Consider the following 18,876-nt stretch of genomic DNA (forward strand, 5'->3'; position numbering starts at 1 on the left):
GCACTTAGCGTATACACTTCCAGTATAGGGTGCAGCTGTGCATATGTGCAGCACTCCACTGGCTCCGCCTCCACAAGTTTCTGTATAGAGACTCTTTCAATGTGTTGTTACTGCTGCTAAATATACTAGTACAGTTGTACCTTGGAAGCTGAACTCCTTGGCTCCCGAACAAATTGGCTCCAGAATGATAAAAACCCAGAAGTGAGTGTTCTGGTTTTTGAATGATTTTCAGAAGTTGAACGTCCACCGTGGCTTTTGATTGACTGCAGGAAGCTCCTGTACCCAATCGGAAGCTGCGCTTTGGTTTTCAAATGTTTCTGGGAGTTGAACACACTCCCGGAACACATTCTGTTCAAAAACCAAGGTACCACTGTATATGACAGACTGGTTGAGCTGTTGTGTTTCCTAACTTCTGTTGCCTGGGCAAGGGAAAAAAAATCTCTTACCATTTATGATTAGTTGATAATAATATTGGCAATAGTCTGCTATACAGATTCTACTTGATACTGACTGGGGTGAACCAAGTATTAAAATAATGTGCTTTTCCAGACCCCTAACAAGGATTGTTACCTATTTCTTTTGTGTAAACATTCAGTTCACCCTTTCTTCATCTGCCACCAAGAAGAATGCTTGAATAGCATTCTGCAAGTTTTTGTTCATTGTTTGAATTTAGGATGCAGAACTAATCTTGACCTACTTTGAGGCTTCTATAAGTGTCTCCTCAAATGAAAAGAGATGAAGTTCCTTTGGGAATTTCCCAGAAATGGCTATTGAGAAGACCTAGAATTCTACATGATCTTGCATAAGAGCATCTATTACTATGCTAATATCATGGACTAGCTTTTGTTGAAAGCTGTAGTCTGTTTCATCTATCCTGCAACTCATTTTGAGTGCCACTATCTAAAAATCTGGAGATCCAGTCCTCCAGGTATCTTGACCTCTCAACTGACTAAAGCAAACCATTTGATTTGGTGCTATGTCTTTTATATACTCCTGCCAACTTAGGCTGACATGTAAATCTTCGCTATCCTGTGAAACCTAGTATTGCCTCATTTGTATTCAGTACTAAGCCATTATGTGTGGTTAGCTAAATCATACTGTTCATGAGCTGCATGCTGGTGCATATAGCTCAGGTGCTCTTGCTTTGCTCTTCAGAGATTGTGGTTTGTTGCTTATTTTCTGATACTGGTTTGTTTGGCCATGATCCTAGGTTTAGATGATTTGTTTGTAAGCAATTTTAAACATGACCAAAAGCCTTTAAAAACCAGGTCCAAAATTAGGTGACAACAATGTGCCATCAGCAAAAAGTAAGATATCTTGTTGCTAAGGTTTGGGGAGTTGCTGTCTGGGACATAAAGGATATTGTCCAGATTATCTAGATACAAGATAGACAGCAAGAAGACAATAATACAGGGTACAGTTGTTGAAGCACCTGTTTATAAACTTAAAAGAAGAGTTCTGATTTGCAGATGTTGCATCAAGCATACCTGTCTCAAAGAACAACTATAACCCAGGTGATTGAGGATAGAGTTGTCCAAGAGATTGTGCTTGCATTTGAAGGGCGTTTTCAGAATGCCAAATACACACCTGTGAAAGTAACATCTTTAATCATAGCGTCTGGCTAGATCATATGGCAAATATTATTTGGGAAACATATGTTGGATTAATAGTCAAAATTGATGGGCCTTTCACCTTAAATACACAATTCTATGCAAAATTACTTGTGCAAAGGCCCCGTTGATTCAGTGGGAAATATTGTATCCTGGGGTGATTGGCAAACTTCCACGTGATTACAGCTTCTTCCTGCAATAAGTGGCTGTAAGGGAAACAGGTTTGCAGTAAACTTCTTCCTTATAAAACTAGCTAGGTATTTTCTAATATGAGAGTGTCTAGAATTAAAATATTCTGGCCTTTGGGCTCATAGCATTTTTCTTGCTAGAGCTTTGTGGTCTATTCGAGCAATATTACACAACATAGATAGTGTTGACTGCTTAGTACATTGTGTAGCTGTGTAAAAAAGTTTCTGACAGCCTAAAAACTGTTGTACAACATTAACAAATGATGAAGCTCACTTGGCTGTTATACTGAAAAAGATCTATGTGCTTGATGACCCTTGCCTTCCCTATAACACTTTCACAAACTTCCAAGGTGAAACTTCCAGTAGGTTGTATTTCTTTCTCCCTCGTAATGGGGATGGAACAACTCCCTTATGAAGAAAGGTTGCAGCGTTTGGGAATCCTTAGTTTAGAAAAAGAAGCAAGTGAGAGGTGATAGGATAGAAGTTTATAAAGTTATGCAAGAAATACATGAAGAAAGCAGATAGCAAGAAGTTTTCCTCCCTCTCTCATAATACTAGAATTTGCCGACATCCATTGAAGCTGGAAGTTGGAAGTTTCAGGACAGATGAAAGAAAGTTCTTCATGCAGCACATTGTCAAACTATGGAACTCGCTTCTGCAGGAGGCGGTGATGGCCACCTTGGATGGCTTGAAAAGAGGATCAGACAAATTCATGGAGGAGAGGGCTATCAATAGCTACTAGTTACGATGGCTACACTCTACCTTCACAGTTGGAGGCAGCAATGCTTCTGAATACCAGTTGCTGGAAATTGTGGGAGGCGATAGTGCTCTTGTGCTGGAATTCTGCTTGCTGGTTTCCTACATGCATCTGGTTGGCCACTGTAGACTAGAAGGGCCACTGGCCTGATCTATCAGGCTACTCTTTTCGCTTCGTGGTCTTAATATTCTCCATTTATTAACTATATTAATGGGTTATAATTGTTAAAGGTAAAGGGACCCCTGACCATTAGGTCCAGTCGTGACCGACTCTGGGGTTGCGCGCTCATCTCGCTCTATAGGCTGGCGGAGCCGGCATTTGTCCGCAGACAGCTTCCGGGTCATGTGGCCAGCATGACTAAGCTGCTTCTGGTGAACCAGAGCAGCACACGGAAACACCGTTTACCTTCCTGCCGGAGTGGTCCCTCTTTACCTACTAGCACTTTGACGTGTTTTCGAACTGCTAGATTGGCAGGAGCAGGGACCGAGCAATGGGAGCTCACCCCATTGTGGGGATTCGAACCGCCGACCTTCTGATTGGCAAGTCCTAGGCTCTGTGGTTTAACCCACAGCGCCACCCGCATCCCTCCAATAATTGTTACTACACATTTAATATTTATTTGATATATGCGGAAGTGCTATGGGAAACACCATTCCAGGCCAACTGATCATGTGAACTCCCTGCCCCTGTTGAGGGGCCTGCATTTTATTTTATTGCTTTTTAAGTTTTTATGACACTACTGTGTTTGAGATCTGTTAAATCAGTTTAAATGCCAGCTATGGCAGAAAGGCAGCGTACATATATTTTACAAACAACTATAACAGAGCTTACTGAATGCTCACATCTTCATCCTTAAGAGGGGCATCTAAGATTGGTATCCTGCTATTACCACATCTGCACATTTTTGTAACTTACAGTCTGTGGGCTGCAAGTTGCTTTGAAGTCCATCACCTCCTATAGCTTATGTTGATTCATCAATTAAAGCTTGCAACCCAAGTTTTATACACTGCAGCAAATTCAAAAAGTGGCATAAACACGAAGGTGTCGGAGTGCATCATAAATATTAATAGTCTTTCCAGTGCAGTGTCAAACCTTTATAGGGGAAGAGCTGAATTTCAAAGAGATTAAGTGACCTGCTCAAGGTTAGGTTGCGAGCTGTGTGCAAATTCAATTCTAAATGTCTTATTCTAATTAGACACAATCTGCAGCTAGCCACAGGAAAGGTCCGCACCAGATGAATGCCTATTCCTACGGTGTCATTTTACAACGCAGAAAACAAACTCTCTGTGCCTCAGCTTGGAAAGGGTTACAGTTGAAATGCCTGTAGCAGCCTGAAGAAAATGTGAACCACTGAATGAAGAAAGAATAGGAACCTGATGTTTGCAAGCTGGGTTGTTGTTTTTTTGTTGTTCTCTGATAGAATTATTACCAGAAATTGTTTGAGGAGGTTCTGTTAATTGCTAGCATTTTTGAACCTGACAGAGGGGGAAAGCAGCCTGTCTCTTGTATTATTGGGCAGGTGGGGGAAGAAAAGAAGCAACTTTTGGTCCTTAGCCCTTTCCTCCTTGGATTCTCGTGCCTTTGCCTCCTCTCTCTGCTTCTGCAGTCTGTGCTTGTGTGTGCAACATGGAGGGAGGCATTGGAGCAGCTGCTGCCGCTGCTGCTGCTTTTACCAATATCTATTCAGCAGCTTCTACTGCAGGGGCGATAAGGACTGAAGGCAATCTTGATGAATCCAAAAGGTCAGTACTATCAATAAATCACCCAGAGAAAGAGCTTTTTGAGGGATGTTTAAATTCACGTCTCATTTCAAACAAACAAACAAACAAACATCAGATATGCTAACTGTTTCTAAGGAAAAATGTTTGTTCCATGTTTTATTTAAGCCAATAATTCGGTAATAAAATACAAGCCACAATATTAATAATCATGTAATTATTTCATAAATGCAGATTCCTTTTAATACATATAGGAGGACGTTATTGGGATGGAACAAAACAATTGTCCTTCAGACACCTTTATTTAATTACGGTATATAGTCATATTAAAAAGTAGGCATAGTATAATCATGGCTTTCTGTCCTCCCCCCATTTTAATTTTTGTGGTGATGTTTAACTATTTGTTGTCTGTGTAGAGTAATACTGCAATGTTATGTCTAAAATACACATAATATGACACACAGAATTTCGCTAAATTGGATTAAATACAATTCTTATGAGCTGAATTACAAGGAATTGTTCAGTGTTTGCATCTGCAATATATATATAGAGTGCAGACTAAATTTAATACTGTAGTTCTTAAAAGCTAGTTTGAGTCCTGGTTGTGTAGTAAAAATTCTTGTGGAATGAATTAGTGCTGATAACTTTAGGACAAATCATTTCCATTACCTTGGCCTCAGATTTATATTGCAGTTGATCTAAAATAATCCTGTTATTTAATTTCAGTTGGGATGTTCTTCTAGGCAAAGATGACATAATTTTTATGGAGTAGAGTTGTCATTAATACTGAAAACTTACCTTAATGGCAACAACTGCAACCTCCTACCTTTATGGTTTTTTTTAAAAAAAAATATGGTTGTTTTGCAAGACCTACAGTTATTTATGAGCAGGAAGTAGGTGGTTCCAAGGTCTCCTATTTCAGTTTATATGCAGATATACAAAGTTCAGGTATTTCACCATGGGGACTCCACCCACCTGAAGGACTCAGTAGCTAGCTAATGAATTTAAATGGTCCAGAGTAGTTTCCCTAGAGACTTTTTCTGGTGGGTGGGGTGGGTAAGCTTGGAGTAGATGTCCCCTGCCCTGGCTCTCTTACAGGTAGGGCTGGCCCAATACGTTTTGCTATCTGAGGCGCATATCAGAATTGTGCCCTTTTTCATTCCATATATAGAAGCTGACTGGATTGCCAGCTGAATCTGAACTGGTGATAAGACAGCCCTCCCCATTCCCTGTGTACAGCAAGACAGTTAAGGGGGCCTGGGACAAGCTGCCCAACAGAATAGAATACTGGTGGCAGGGGGGTGGGTATGAGAAATAACTGCTGATGTTGTCCCTCCCCAATCTGCTGCCTGAAGTAATTACTTAACTTTGCCTAATGGCTGGCCTGGCCCTGTTTTACAGTGTTTCATTTACTGCTGCTCTTAGAAAACGTATGAATCGAAATGTTTCCCAGTGCTGGTATGCTTGTGCTCTTGAATGAACACTGATATTCTAAAACTCTTTGCTCTTGCGCAAGTAAGAATGAAGGGCTTCTGTGAATGAAAACCACCTGGAGTTCAAATATCTGTGTTTACTGTGCAAATTGCCACCCAAGTATACATAAGCTGGTAATGATATGAAGAATAAAGATGGCATTCTTTTATTGGTAAAAGAAATATGGTATTTAGTGTGTTTCTTTCTTTCTCTCTCTTCCCCACTCCCCATGCACTGCATATATCCAAGTATGTCCTTCACTCCCAATTCCCTTTACTTCTCTGGCCTTCTATTCTGCTTCAGAGGTGTGTGATGGCAACACTTACTCTAATAATCGCCAAAAGTAGATCTCAGCATTTTAAAACTCCTAAATAAGATTAAAGTGTGAGAGTGAATAAATTTTCTTTCAGTTAGCTCCAAGCTGTAATCAATTATTAGAGCTTTGTTGATCAACTGAGATATTACAGTTTACAGATTTTCAGTGACCTCAGCACAGATGGAAAAGTCCAATGCTGTGAGCTCTGAAGTTGAGCTGTTGCAAGTATTGGATGCAATTTATTCTGTCTTGGAACAGGTTATAGCCATGCCATTTACCCAAAGGCAGTATTTGGAGGGATGCGGGTAGCACTGTGGTCTAAACCACAGAGCGTAGGGCTTGCTGATCAGAAGGTCAGCAGTTCAAATCCCTGCAACGGGATGAGGTCCTGTTGTTCAGTCCCAGCTCCTGCCCACCTAGCAGTTTGAAAGCATGTCAAAGTGCAAGTAGATAAATAGGTACCACTCCGGCGGGAAGGTAAACAGTGTTTCCATGTGCTGCTCTGGTTCGCCAGAAGGGGCTTAGTCATGCTGGCACATGACCCGGAAGCTGTCTGAGGACAAAGGCCAGCTACCTCAGCTTATAGAGCAAGATGAGTGCCACAACCCCAGAGTCATTTGCGACAGGACCTAACGGTCAGGGGTACCTTTACCATCTATACATCTTTAAGAGGCATTTAATAAACCATAGGGGGGAAATACTTTAATACTGTTAGTATTATATTTTGGAACTTAATTTAGAAAACTTGCATACTATGAGCTGGTTTCCACATCACAGTATATAAGACTTTGGCCTACTTGGACCATCCAATTATAAGGGCTCCTGGAGAGTGTTAATCTTTTATTTCATTCATTCTTGCAACAGGCCAGCAAGGTAGGGTTACTATTATTCCCATTTTGTAAAGTAGCAGTTAAAGACTAGAGAGAGGTAGATAAAGCCATCTAGTGCACTGATCTTCACCTGGAGGAATGGGACCCATTAGCGGGTCATGGTCTGATTCAAAGTGGGTTGCAACACGAACACTCCCGCCATGCAGATATATGGTAGAAGGTTTAAAATTATGGTCCCCAAATCAATGTTTGGGTTAAAAGTGCAACCTGGGTCTGAAATGGTTGGCCATACCTGATATAGAGTGTACAGGTGAAGTTTGGACATGAACCTTGCTTTCTCACATCAAACCATGACATACTAAGACACCTCAGCTGTGAAAGGTAGTTAAGGAGATAGTAGTGTATATTGTCACTGAAATGCGAATGCTTATAGAGCCCCCAAACCACAAGGATTATTAGACCTTGTACTTTTATTCTAGCTAGTGCATAATCAGCTTTGTTTGTTGTGTCACAAATCATTTTTAAAGACACAAGGAATCTAGTTGACTTAATCATATCCTGCAGTAGTGAATTCCACAAGTCAGTTAAAGCGCTTGTAATTAAAGTGTTTGATCTTAAAGCTGCTCTTTTTGTTCATACCTTTTGAAATTGTAAATAGAAGCTATTTGGACTTGATTTACTATCTGTCTTAGATTCTCTAATTATTATTTAATGATTTCCATGACAGACAAAGTTTGCAGAATACAGTAGGCAGTTTCCCCTGCTTGGCAGAGCTTTAATGTGGAGCAGGCAAGATCAGACATGATAAAGCAGTTCAAGCAAGGGCATGGTGTGGATTGAGAAATGGGAAAGGAGAGCAGGATGGGAAAGATTTCAAAAGAAGGGTGAGGCTGTGAGCTCCAGTGTGCTTTGATGTGCATGGTGTGGCCTTCCAGGAAAATACATTGTAAGTCGGGTAGGCTGTCATTTAAATGGCCAATGGGAAACTATTTAAAATTACTTAAATAGTTAACCATTTTGTGATTTCCTCATTAATACTAACTGGTTCCTAAAATCTAATAAACATATTGGAGTGTATCCAGTGCTAGTTGTATTCAAAGTGGACCTCTTGAAATTAAAAGAGATGGCTAATTTAGCTCGATTAGTTTCAGTGGGTCTACTCTGAGTTGTCATTGGACACAGCCCACTAGCTTGCAGTTAGATAGATCAGACTGCAAATACTCAGAAATTCAGAAGGAAGGGCAGGATAGAATGTTAAACGTTTGTGCCATTTGGCTGGGAAAGCATAAAATATTCAGAATTTACTACAATAATGTACAACCTGCTGTGTCATATTTATAATGCTTGACCTCTAAAGTCACTTTCATCCATAGTTGTTTGTTTACATGGAAAAGGAAGGACCTCAGTTTATTTCAGAGAAGGTCATGAATGCAGTTTAAAGAGGCTGCAAATAAGCTCTCAACATGTATAAATTAATTCAGAGTTCATTTTTAAATTACTTTTGTAGAGTGACACATAATGTTTAATTTGGATCTGAACTATTTAAAATATTTTCTGTTAATTTGTGACCCATATCCATATTCTTCATAAGATTTCTGGGCAGCATAGCATGGTTGATATACCAGTTTTAGTGTGAGTGTCTGAGGGCAGTTGGAGGATAGATGGTGGGGACAGGGGGTGGGTGGTGTGGGGGACTCCCTGGTCCTGAATGTGGCAGCTGTGCCCCTGAAGGACCATGTGCACAGCCTAGGAGTCATTTTGGACTCCCGGCTGTCCACGGAGGCACAGGTCAGTTCTGTATCCAGGGCACCTGTCTACCAGTTCCATCTGGCACACTGCCTGCAGACTGTCTCACCAGAGTGGTACATGCTCTGGTTATCTCCCGCTTGGACTACTGCAATGAGCTCTGCATGGGGCTACCTTTGAAGGTGACCCTGAAACTACAACTAATCCAGAAAGTGGCAGCTAGACTGGTGACTGGGAGTGGCTGTTGGGACCAAATAACACCAGTTCCAATGGATCTTCACTGGCTCCCAGTATGTTTCCGAGCACAATTCAATGTGCCGGTACTGACCTTTAAAGCCCTAAATGGCCTCAGTCCAGTATACCTGAAGAAGCGTCTCCACCCCCTTCATTCAGCCCGGACACTGAGGTCTACCTCTGAGGGTCTTCTGGCGGTTCCCTCACTACGGGAAATGAGGGCGATCTTGGCAGTAGCACCCTACCTGTGAAGTGCCCTCCCATCAGTTGTCAAGGAGATAAAGAACTACACAACTTGTAGAAGATATCTGAAGGCAGCCCTGTATTGGGAAGTTTTTAACATTTGAAGTTTTATTATGTTTTTATATTCTGCTGGAAGCAGTCCAGTAGCTGGGGAAACCCAGCCAGATGGGTGGGATATAAACAATAAAATTATTAGTATTAGTATTAATTTATTTAGGGAATGACAAGAGAACCCAAGCCAGAATCTAAATATTGGTTGACGTTGGTTCATGATTCTTGACAGCAATATTTTGATCTGGTAGCAGGATATGCAGATAGGAAAGTTTAATTATAATAAATAGAGAGCTAGAGGCATGCAGCGAAAGATTTAAGTTGACATCTCAAATCAATATGTGACCTGAAGTAGCTTCTGGCAATTTCTGCACCTCTTTGCTAGTTCTCATTTCCAGTTTGTTTCGCTCTCTGATGCTACTCCTTTGTCCATCTATTTTCCTTGGTCCTCTGGTGTGGACCACTTCTCATCCTCATTGATTAGATGCCTGGCATCTCATGATTGTTGCCTATGGCCCTCATTTCATAAGGCATTCTGCACTGTGATATCAGAGCAACTTGGTCAATTATTGTCAGGAGCTTCATTGCAACCAGCACTACTACTGAAACTCTTGAATGTATTACAGTATAAGTTGCTGTATATATTACAGTACAAGTATTGGTAATGAACATTGTACATTTGATTCAAATGTCTAAAAACAAATGTCTGTCGTTTTTGCTTGTATTCACCAGCTCCCACTTTGCAACCTTTCCAGTAAGACCTCCCTAAGAACTTCTGTCCAGAAACAGATGAACCAAACCCTTTCTCATGGGAAAGAATGGCAGAGGGCTTGGTGCACTGAGATGAGGCACAGTAGGTGCCCACCTCCAAGCAGCAAAACAGCCCCCTCTGGTTTGGCCGCTCTGAGGCAATTGCAGTGCATGAGTGACTTGAAGGATCTGTCTCATCTCTGAATGAATAGACAACCTCCAACTTTCTTGCCCACTTTGGAACTTTGGGAAAGGACTGTAGCTCAATTGGTAGGGCATCTGCTTTGGATATGGAAGGTACAAGTTCAATCCCTTGCATCCCCAGGTAGGGTCTGGAGAGACCCGTTCCTGAAACCCTCGAGAGCTGCTTCTAAGTTAGTGTACACAATACAGTGGTACCTCGGGTTAAGAACTTAATTCGTTCCGGAGGGCCGTTCTTAACCTGAAACTGTTCTTAACCTGACGTACCACTTTAGCTAATGGGGTCTCCTGCTGCCACTGCGCTACCGCCGCACGATTTCTGTTCTTATCCTTAACCCGAGATACTATTTCTGGGTTAGCGGAGTCTGTAACCTCAAGCATCTGTAACCTGAAGCGTCTGTAACCCGAGGTACCACTGTACTGAGCTAGATAGACCAATTGCCACAGTATAAGGCAGCTTTCTATGTTGTACTTGCCTCTACCGTTTCATAGTTGCAAGAAAGCCTATTTGCTCATAATGAGCACTGGAGGGCTGTAGCACAGTTGCCATGGTGAGTGTGGCAACCAAATCCTGAAGCCTGCTTGTAAGCAAGTATGGCACAACCAAAATGGATTTTCAGAGTCATCCTCAGCGTTTGTGCCTATTTCTCACGATGAAATGTACTGGGGCTGTTTCTAGTGTGATTTCTGTATATTTTTAAATAATCATTTATAAAATAGCTCATATTCTAGTAGCTAATATTAATTATAGCTAATATTGTAGTAGAAAAATAAAGAAGTGGTCTAACAATTTGAGGGACGTGTCACAAAGTAAATTTAAATTATTGCTGACCACGAGGTGAAAAGACATCTGTCAGGAATGGAAGGTCAGAGAAATCACCTTTCTCTGGTCACCTTTAAGACATGTTTTAAAGGGGAGACTATAATAGCATGATGTGTAGATGAGGAGATAGGCAGTTCTGACTCATAAGACAGGAATGGGGAGCCTCAGGCCACTGGAGCCTTATGTGGCCCCTCAGACCTCTTCCGTAGGCCACATACCCCTCCTCCTCTGTAATAGTTTTTGCCTGACTTGAACTCTTATAATGGCTCTTACTTCCCTTGATGAACAAGTCTGCTGGATCAGACCAATAGCCCATCTAGTTCAGCATCCTTTTCTCAGATAGAAGGCTGGAGGGGTGCATGTGTGTGAGTGTGTGTAGAAACTAGACGGCTCTGCAAAGGTAAAATTCACATTAATTGCTGTATCTACTGCATGTGGCCCCTGGGAGATTGCTCAGAAGGGCAATGCAGAACTTGTGTTGAAGAAGATTCCCCCACCCCTGTTGTAAGAGGAGGCCAAAGTGTGTCTGAATAAGGAAGTGAGGGATAAGGATGTCAGAATGATGGAGATAATAACAAGAAACGGGGGAGGGGAGATAGAGGGGGTGTGATCAGGCTCTAATTTGAAAATTCTATTTGCATTCAGTGTGGGATGGAAAAGAGTCAGTGTCATGAGCAGGAAATAAGAAGGTAAAATAAGAGGGAATTGATAATGAAAAAGTGGATAAAAATGTGCCGAATTAAAATATAAAAAAAGCAGGAAGGTCAGAATGAGGAAGGCGGATAAAACAAATATTACAACAATCAACATGTAAAATAGCAGGTGCTTCAAACAAAGTTTTGGCAGTATCTGGACAAAGTCAAGAATCTTAGATATGTACAGTGGTACCTCTGGTTACAAACTTAATTTGTTCTGGAGGGCCATTCTTAACCTGAAACCGTTCTTAACCTGAGGTACCACTTTAGCTAATGGGGCCTCCCCCCGCCGCACGGTTTCTGTTCTCATCCTGGGGCAAAGTTCTTAACCCGAGGTACTGCTTCCGGGTTAGCGGAGTCTGTAACCCAAAGTGTTTGTAACCCAATGTGTTTGTAACCCCAGGTACCACTGTATATTATAATGACAGAAATGACAAGATTTTGTAATAGAATTAGAGTAGCAAAAGAGTGGAGCATTTTATTTATTTATTTAACATAATTTATAGGCAGCTTATTCATAAAACCTAAGTCGTTTAAATAAAATATAACAATATACATTAACTAGTATTTGGTTAAGTATTCTGTCATGGGCACATTAAAATTCAGATAAAAATTCTGGACATGGAAGACGGTCAAATAGATGCAGATATAGCAGGAAGAAGGATGTAATGGGATATAGTCAACATAAAAATGGCACTTTAAACCAGGGGATTAAGTAAAAGTACAAATGGAAAATACAAATGGAAATAATAGGGCTAGGTATCACACATTTTCCATTGGAGTGGAAAGAATGGAGAATGGCGTGCTGTGAACAGATCTACAAAAAAAGAGTGAATGTTCTGATAAGAACAAGATCCCAAACTTGCAAGAAATTCAGTAAGACAAGAATGACTGACAGTATCAGAGTGCTGAAGATAGATTGAGCCAAACAGGAACAGAGGAACAATCTATTTTTTTTTCAGCAGGGAGAATATAGCAAGAAATATAAACTAAAACAGTTTTTGCAGAATAATACAGATGACAGTTTGATAATCTAAGAAAAAAATGTGGTGGTGTACTCAAGAAGGTAAAGAAAAATTGGGGAGTGGAGGCAGAAATGTGATGTTGATAGGACAAAAGAGCAGGCTGAAGAGTGAAATTTGAAAAGGCGCCAAGCCGTCTGTTTCAAATAAAAAGCCAGAGGCTGAAGATACTAAAACAAGGCAGTTTGATAAAAATAAGTCTTTTTGGTACACATTAGTTTTGACCGTTAGTGAAATTATAACACAGAATGTTCAGTGGGATCCAGTCTTGGCTTTACGTAGGATATTTAATATATATCACAATTAGCGGAAAAGGATCTGTTAATACAGGTTAATAATGGACCCACATGGAAACAGCACATTTCTGGAAATCCAGCAGGGATTTTTCAGGTCAAAGGCAAAACAGCATTACCTGAGAAGTTGACAAGCAGTTGTAAAATGAACCTGGTGAGAAATACAGCAGGATAAATTTAATTAAATATAGTTCACTTTTTGTGTTTGTAAATTGTCACAGAGAAGAAATGTATCCCCCAACTTCTCCGTACCTTTTTGGGAGGGATAATTGGAATTTTTGTTGTGGCTGTGTTAAACAAATGCAGACACTAAATGTATGTACTCCTTGTAGAGCTGACCCACCCAAACAATTTTTTTTAAAAAAATCAGTTTTCAAGTAAGAAACAAAGAACCAAGTGAAATCTATTGTGTCCTGAAACTACATGTAAAATAACATCTCTTTATCTAGAATCACTGGTGCTTCTACTACATTTAAATGACTGATAGTCCTCCTCTACCACACCTCCACCTCAAGCCGTTGTATTGAATTATCTGGGCAGGGATTTCAATGTCTAGTCTAGCTGAGGAAAGTCTCTTCAGGTTTGCTCTTTCAACTAGGACAGGATAATTTGTCTAATGTTGTGTTTATTCAGTAAACACTAGTAATGATAATACAGTAGTTACTCTTCTGTGCTTTGCTATTTTAGTAACAGATGTCATACATGAGAGAATAGTCTTCTTGTCTGTGCCTGAACTCTACCAATGATAGGTGGACCTCCTGGCATAACTTGTTCTAAAGCTACAGGGCAATAACAGAACCCATTGGCACCCCACCCTCCTTTCATGCAATGAATGGAATCATAGCAAGGCCTTTTCTTCAGGTCTTAAAAAAAGCATAAATAAAAATGGGAGGTTAATATGGGCCAAAACACTAATGCAGATATCCTGACTACTCACCAATCATGGCTTTAAAGTCTAACAAACTCCTTAAAATGGGATCAGTTGCATAAGAACATTCACTAGAAAAGCTGGCTCATCTTCCATAGTGTTTGTTTTTTAAATACTGTTAAAGGCCAAAGGGTTGCATTAGAATCTCTGAAGATAATGCATTGATGCTAGAAAGCTTCTTTAAGACAAGCATGAGGCAAATGAGAGCTGTCACACTTGCAGCAGTTCAACATCATTAAAAAATTGCTCATAATTCTGAACTGTGCTATAGTTGCAACAATACATGGAAGGCACCATATTGTCATGTTTTTACTTTTGGGCAGTTCAAGTTGTATTGCTGACTTTACGTGAAATGGGATTCCCAGTTACACTGTTTTCCATATGAATATTATCAGTAGTTAGACACACTTATCAGTTTAGAGCAAGCAAATTATATATTATTCACCAATATCTGTAAGCCCCTCTTTATTTTATTTTTTTAAATGTATGTTTATCATTTTATTTAAATGATTTAATCATTTAAATGTTTATTTTTTTTATTCAAACTGATTCACAATATTCATAAAAACCATTAAGACCAGTAATCACCAGCAACAATTATAACACCCAGTTAAGCATAAAGCATAATTTCACTAATTACAGCAGCCAGAACCAACAATGAAAATCAATCAGTAAACAGCTGGGGGAAATAAACATGGGAAAAATAAAAAGATCTTTTAATTGTCTGTGAATGCATTCCATTGTTGGTCCTCTCCTGATCTCCATAGGGAGATCCACCAGTGGCGTAGCGTGGGGGGTGCAAGGGGGGCCGGCCGCACCAGGCGCAACATCTGAGGGGGCGCGCTCGCCGTCTCCGGAGTCTCCGAAGAGCCTCGGGCGCAGGCTGTAGCACCAGGGCCGCGGCCAAGAAGACGAAGCTGAAGAGCCCGCTGAGCGCCGCGCCCAGGCAGAGCGCGCCGGCAGGCACCACCTCCAGGGCCCGGCGGCAGCCGCAGCACCTCGCCACCATTCCGCCGCCAGACTTGCGCGCACAGGCACGGCCGCCCGCCGCCGACGCTGCTGCCTCTGGCGGCGGACACGTGGAGAGAAACAGCGGCAGCCGAGTGGGAGACTCTCCCTTTCTCACTGCAACGCTCCGGGGAGGGGGCGAGGGAGAGTGTCAGGCGGAAACGCCCGCGCGCCCCCCAAGCCGCATCTTCGCGGGGGTTGGGGGGCGAAGCCGCCGGGTATTTGCGCCCCAAATTGGGGCGATCACAAAAAGCCACCCTGCCAGCAGCAAGCTTCAAGGTCAAAGGCTCCCTTCGAGGAAGCTGCGATCCTCTTTCCAATTAAGTCCCCCCCCCACCCCAGCTCAGTTCAGTGGGAGGTGGATTTCCCGGGTCTCTTGTCCCTTAGAGGGCGCCTCTCATCATCCCGCCATTCTGAGAGCAGGGAGGGCACCTCTCAGGAGACTTTCCCCTGCATTTGCTTTCCCGCTCAGGAAAGCGCGCGCGGCCCCGGCTGGATCTGCAACTCTTCTGGTGAGCGATGTTTAAACCAGAGGCAGACGCTCCTTCTTGGACGGATGCCTGGAAGAAAAAGACCCCGCGGTCTCTTCCTTTCCTTCCCCTGCAGAGACCAGCCACGTCCCTCAGCTGAGGCCGCCTTGCTTCTCAAAAGAGCCGGTCCACTACAGTTCGTGGCTGCATGGGAGAGCGCTGCTTTCCTTGCAAAAGGCCCCCAGGTTGAGTCGCCGGCACCTCCAGCTATGAGAGGATGGGAGCAATGGCGTAGCGTGGGGGGTGCAGGGGGGGTCGGCCGCACCTGGCGCAACATCTGGGGGTTAGGGGGCGCAAATCCATGGGTTAGGGGGCGCAAATTACTTGCCTTGCCCTGGGTGCTGACAACCCACGCTACGCCACTGAGATCCACAAAGGGAGTGCCAGAGCAGAAAAAGCCCTCTTCCAAACCTGGCTAACAGAACCACAGAAGGGACTCATCCAAAGATTGCAGTGACACGGGTGGAGCTCTGATGTGGCACGCAGGTGATTTTGGCAAGATGACGCTTCTCTGACCTTGATTGTCATAATAGTAGAAAGGAAAGTAGTCTCTGAACTAAGTAAAGCCAAAAAAAATGTTTGTACTGTGCATTTTTCCAAAGAAAGCTAGGGCAATAATGTAGGCTCTCCATTTTAGTTAAGAGCCTACTTGAGGGACATATCTAACATGAGGGATAGTCTGGTAGGGGTATGTATCTATTTAGCAGTACTCTTGTTGAAAGTTTGTATACTGACATGCAATCTCTTATCAGGCATGTTTACAGCAGCTTTTGAACTTTCAAATACAGAGGAAAGGAAGAGTGTATCCTAATGGATATAATTATTATGATTTTCAATTTTTTTGCTGCCTTACATTTCCCCTATCCCACAACACCATTTATAGATAGGAATAATATTTTAATAACTTGGAGTTTCATTTCCACCAGCATGCTCTTGCATATCCCTTGCCCGCTCATGGTGTTTCATTGTGATTGACTTAAAATAGTTCTGCTTTCAATATAATGCTCTTTGCCTACAGCTTTGTCAGTGCTAAGTTAAAATCCATAATGAAAATGCAATTATTAATTCCACATGAAACAATAATTTCTAGTTCAGCTGCATGAAGTAATGGTTTGTTACATTTTTTCATGCACACTTTAGTCCCATCCCCCACCTAAAATTCAATGTTCTTAGGTGTTCAATTACATATAAATGCTGGCTCTTCAGTAACAAGTGCCATGGGGCCACATTTAAGATGACACAGCCGTAAACAAATACAGTGCAGACACATTGGCTACTCCTGCACATCTTTTTTAAAGGCAGCCTTTCCCAGCCTTGGGTCTCTAGGTGTTCCAGACTACAACCCCCATTATCTGTGATCATGAACCATGCTGGTGGAAATTGTAATCAGTTATCTTCTGGGGCCCCTTCATGGATCACTGCCTTGCCGTGGCGAAGGGGCTTGAAGAACTCAGAGAAGCTATGAACTACGCCGAGCAGGGCACCCAAGATGAACAGGTCATAGTGGAGAGTTTTGACCAAACGTGATCCACCTGGAGTAGGAACCGGCAAGCCACTCCAGTATCCCTGCCAAGAAAACTCCATGGACAAAGACAACAGGCATATAAAAGTTATGACACTGGAAGATGAGCCCCTCAGGTCGGAAGGTGTCCAACATGCTACTGGGGAAGAGCGGAGGACAAGTACAAGTAGATCCAGAGCTGATGAAGCGGCTGGGCCAAAGCCGAAAGGACGCTCAGTTGTGGATATGCATGGAAGCGAAAGGAAAGTCCAATGCTGTAAAGAAAAATATTGCATAGGAACCTGGAATGTAAGAACCATGAACCTGGGTAAGTTGGATGTGGTCAAAAATGAGATGGCAAGAATAAATATTGACATCCTGGGCATCAGTGAGCTAAAATGGACGGGAATGGGCGAATTTAGTTCGGATGACTATCATATCTACTACTGTGGGCAAGAAACCCGTAAGAGAAATGGAGTGGCCCTCATAGTCAACAAAAGAGTGGCGAAAGCTGTACTGGGATGCAGTCTCAAAAATGATAGAATGATCTCGATACGAATCCAAGGCAGACCTTTTAACATCACAGTAATCCAAGTTTATGCACCAACTACTAGTGCTGAAGAAACTGAAATTGACCAGTTCTATGAAGACTTACAAGACCTTATCGAAGTGACACCAAAGAAGGATGTTCTGCTCATTATAGGGGATTGGAATGCTAAAGTAGGGAATCAAGAGATAAAAGGAACAACTGGCAAGTTTGGCCTTGGAGATCAAAACGAAGCAGGGCAAAGGCTAATAGAGTTCTGTCAAGAGAACAAGCTGGTCATCACAAACACGCTTTTCCAACAACACAAGAGACGACTCTACACATGGACATCCCCAGATGGGCAACATCGAAATCAGATTGATTATATTCTCTGCAGCCAAAGATGGAGAAGCTCTATACAGTCAGCAAAAACAAGACCTGGAGCTGACTGTGGCTCAGATCATCAGCTTCTTATAGCAAAATTCAAGCTTAAACTGAAGAAAGTAGGAAAAACCACTGGACAGGTAAGATACAATCTAAACCAAATCCCTTATGAATACACAGTGGAAGTGAGGAACAGGTTTAAGGATTTAGATTTGCTGGACAGAGTGCCTGAAGAACTATGGATGGAGGCTCGCAACATTATACAGGAGGCAGCAACTAAAACCATCCCAATGAAAAAGAAATGCAAGAAAGCAAAGTGGCTGTCCAACGAGGCCTTACAAATAGCGGGGGAGAGAAGGCAAGCAAAATGCGAGGGAGATAGTGAAAGATACAGGAAACTGAATGCAGATTTCCAAAGAACAGCAAGGAGAGACAAGAAGGCCTTCTTAAACGAGCAATGCAAAGAAATAGAGGAAAGCAACAGAATGGGAAGAACCAGAGATCTGTTCAAGAAAATCGGAAATATGAAAGGAACATTTCGTACAAAGATTACCATAATAAAGGACAAAAGTGGTAAAGATCTAACTGAAGCAGAAGACATCAAGAAGAGGTGGCAAGAATACACAGAGGAATTATACCAGAAAGATATGGATGTCTCGTACACCCCAGGTAGTGTGGTTGCTGACCTTGAGCCAGACATCCTGGAGAGTGAAGTCAAATGGGCCTTAGAAAGCACTGCAAATAACAAGGCCAGTGGAAGTGATGGTATTCCAGCTGAACTGTTTAAAATTTTAAAAGATGATGCTGTTAAGGTGCTACACTCAATATGCCAGCAAGTTTGGAAAACTCAGCAGTGGCCAGAGGATTGGAGAAGATCAGTCTACATTCCAATCCCAAAGAAAGGCAGTGCCAAAGAATGCTCCAACTACCGCACAATTTCACTCATTTCACATGCTAGCAAGGTTATGCTTAAAATTCTACAAGGAAGGCTCAAGCAGTATGTGGACCGAGAACTCCCAGAAGTGCAAGCTGGATTTAGAAGAGGCAGA

At 42.1% G+C, this 18,876-nt stretch overlaps 1 protein-coding gene across 7 annotated transcripts in view; it reads left to right on the plus strand.

Moving 5' to 3' along the window:
• ARHGAP32 (Rho GTPase activating protein 32) overlaps positions 1 to 18,876 on the plus strand; it is a 208,278-nt gene that overhangs the window by 57,945 nt on the left and 131,457 nt on the right. For 2 of the 7 annotated variants that reach the window (XM_083479137.1, XM_083479139.1), the window contains exon 1: positions 4,080 to 4,297. The exons of the other annotated variants lie outside the window; for them this stretch is intronic. In XM_083479137.1, coding sequence (XP_083335263.1) covers positions 4,182 to 4,297 — 116 coding nt within the window. In that variant the 5' untranslated portion in view covers positions 4,080 to 4,181. Of the gene's footprint in view, positions 1 to 4,079; positions 4,298 to 18,876 lie in introns of those variants that run through there. 7 annotated transcript variants of the gene reach the window in all.

Source organism: Podarcis liolepis, assembly GCF_965112155.1.
Source record: "Podarcis liolepis genome assembly, chromosome: 16".
In the NCBI taxonomy this organism is placed as follows: domain Eukaryota; kingdom Metazoa; phylum Chordata; class Lepidosauria; order Squamata; family Lacertidae; genus Podarcis; species Podarcis liolepis.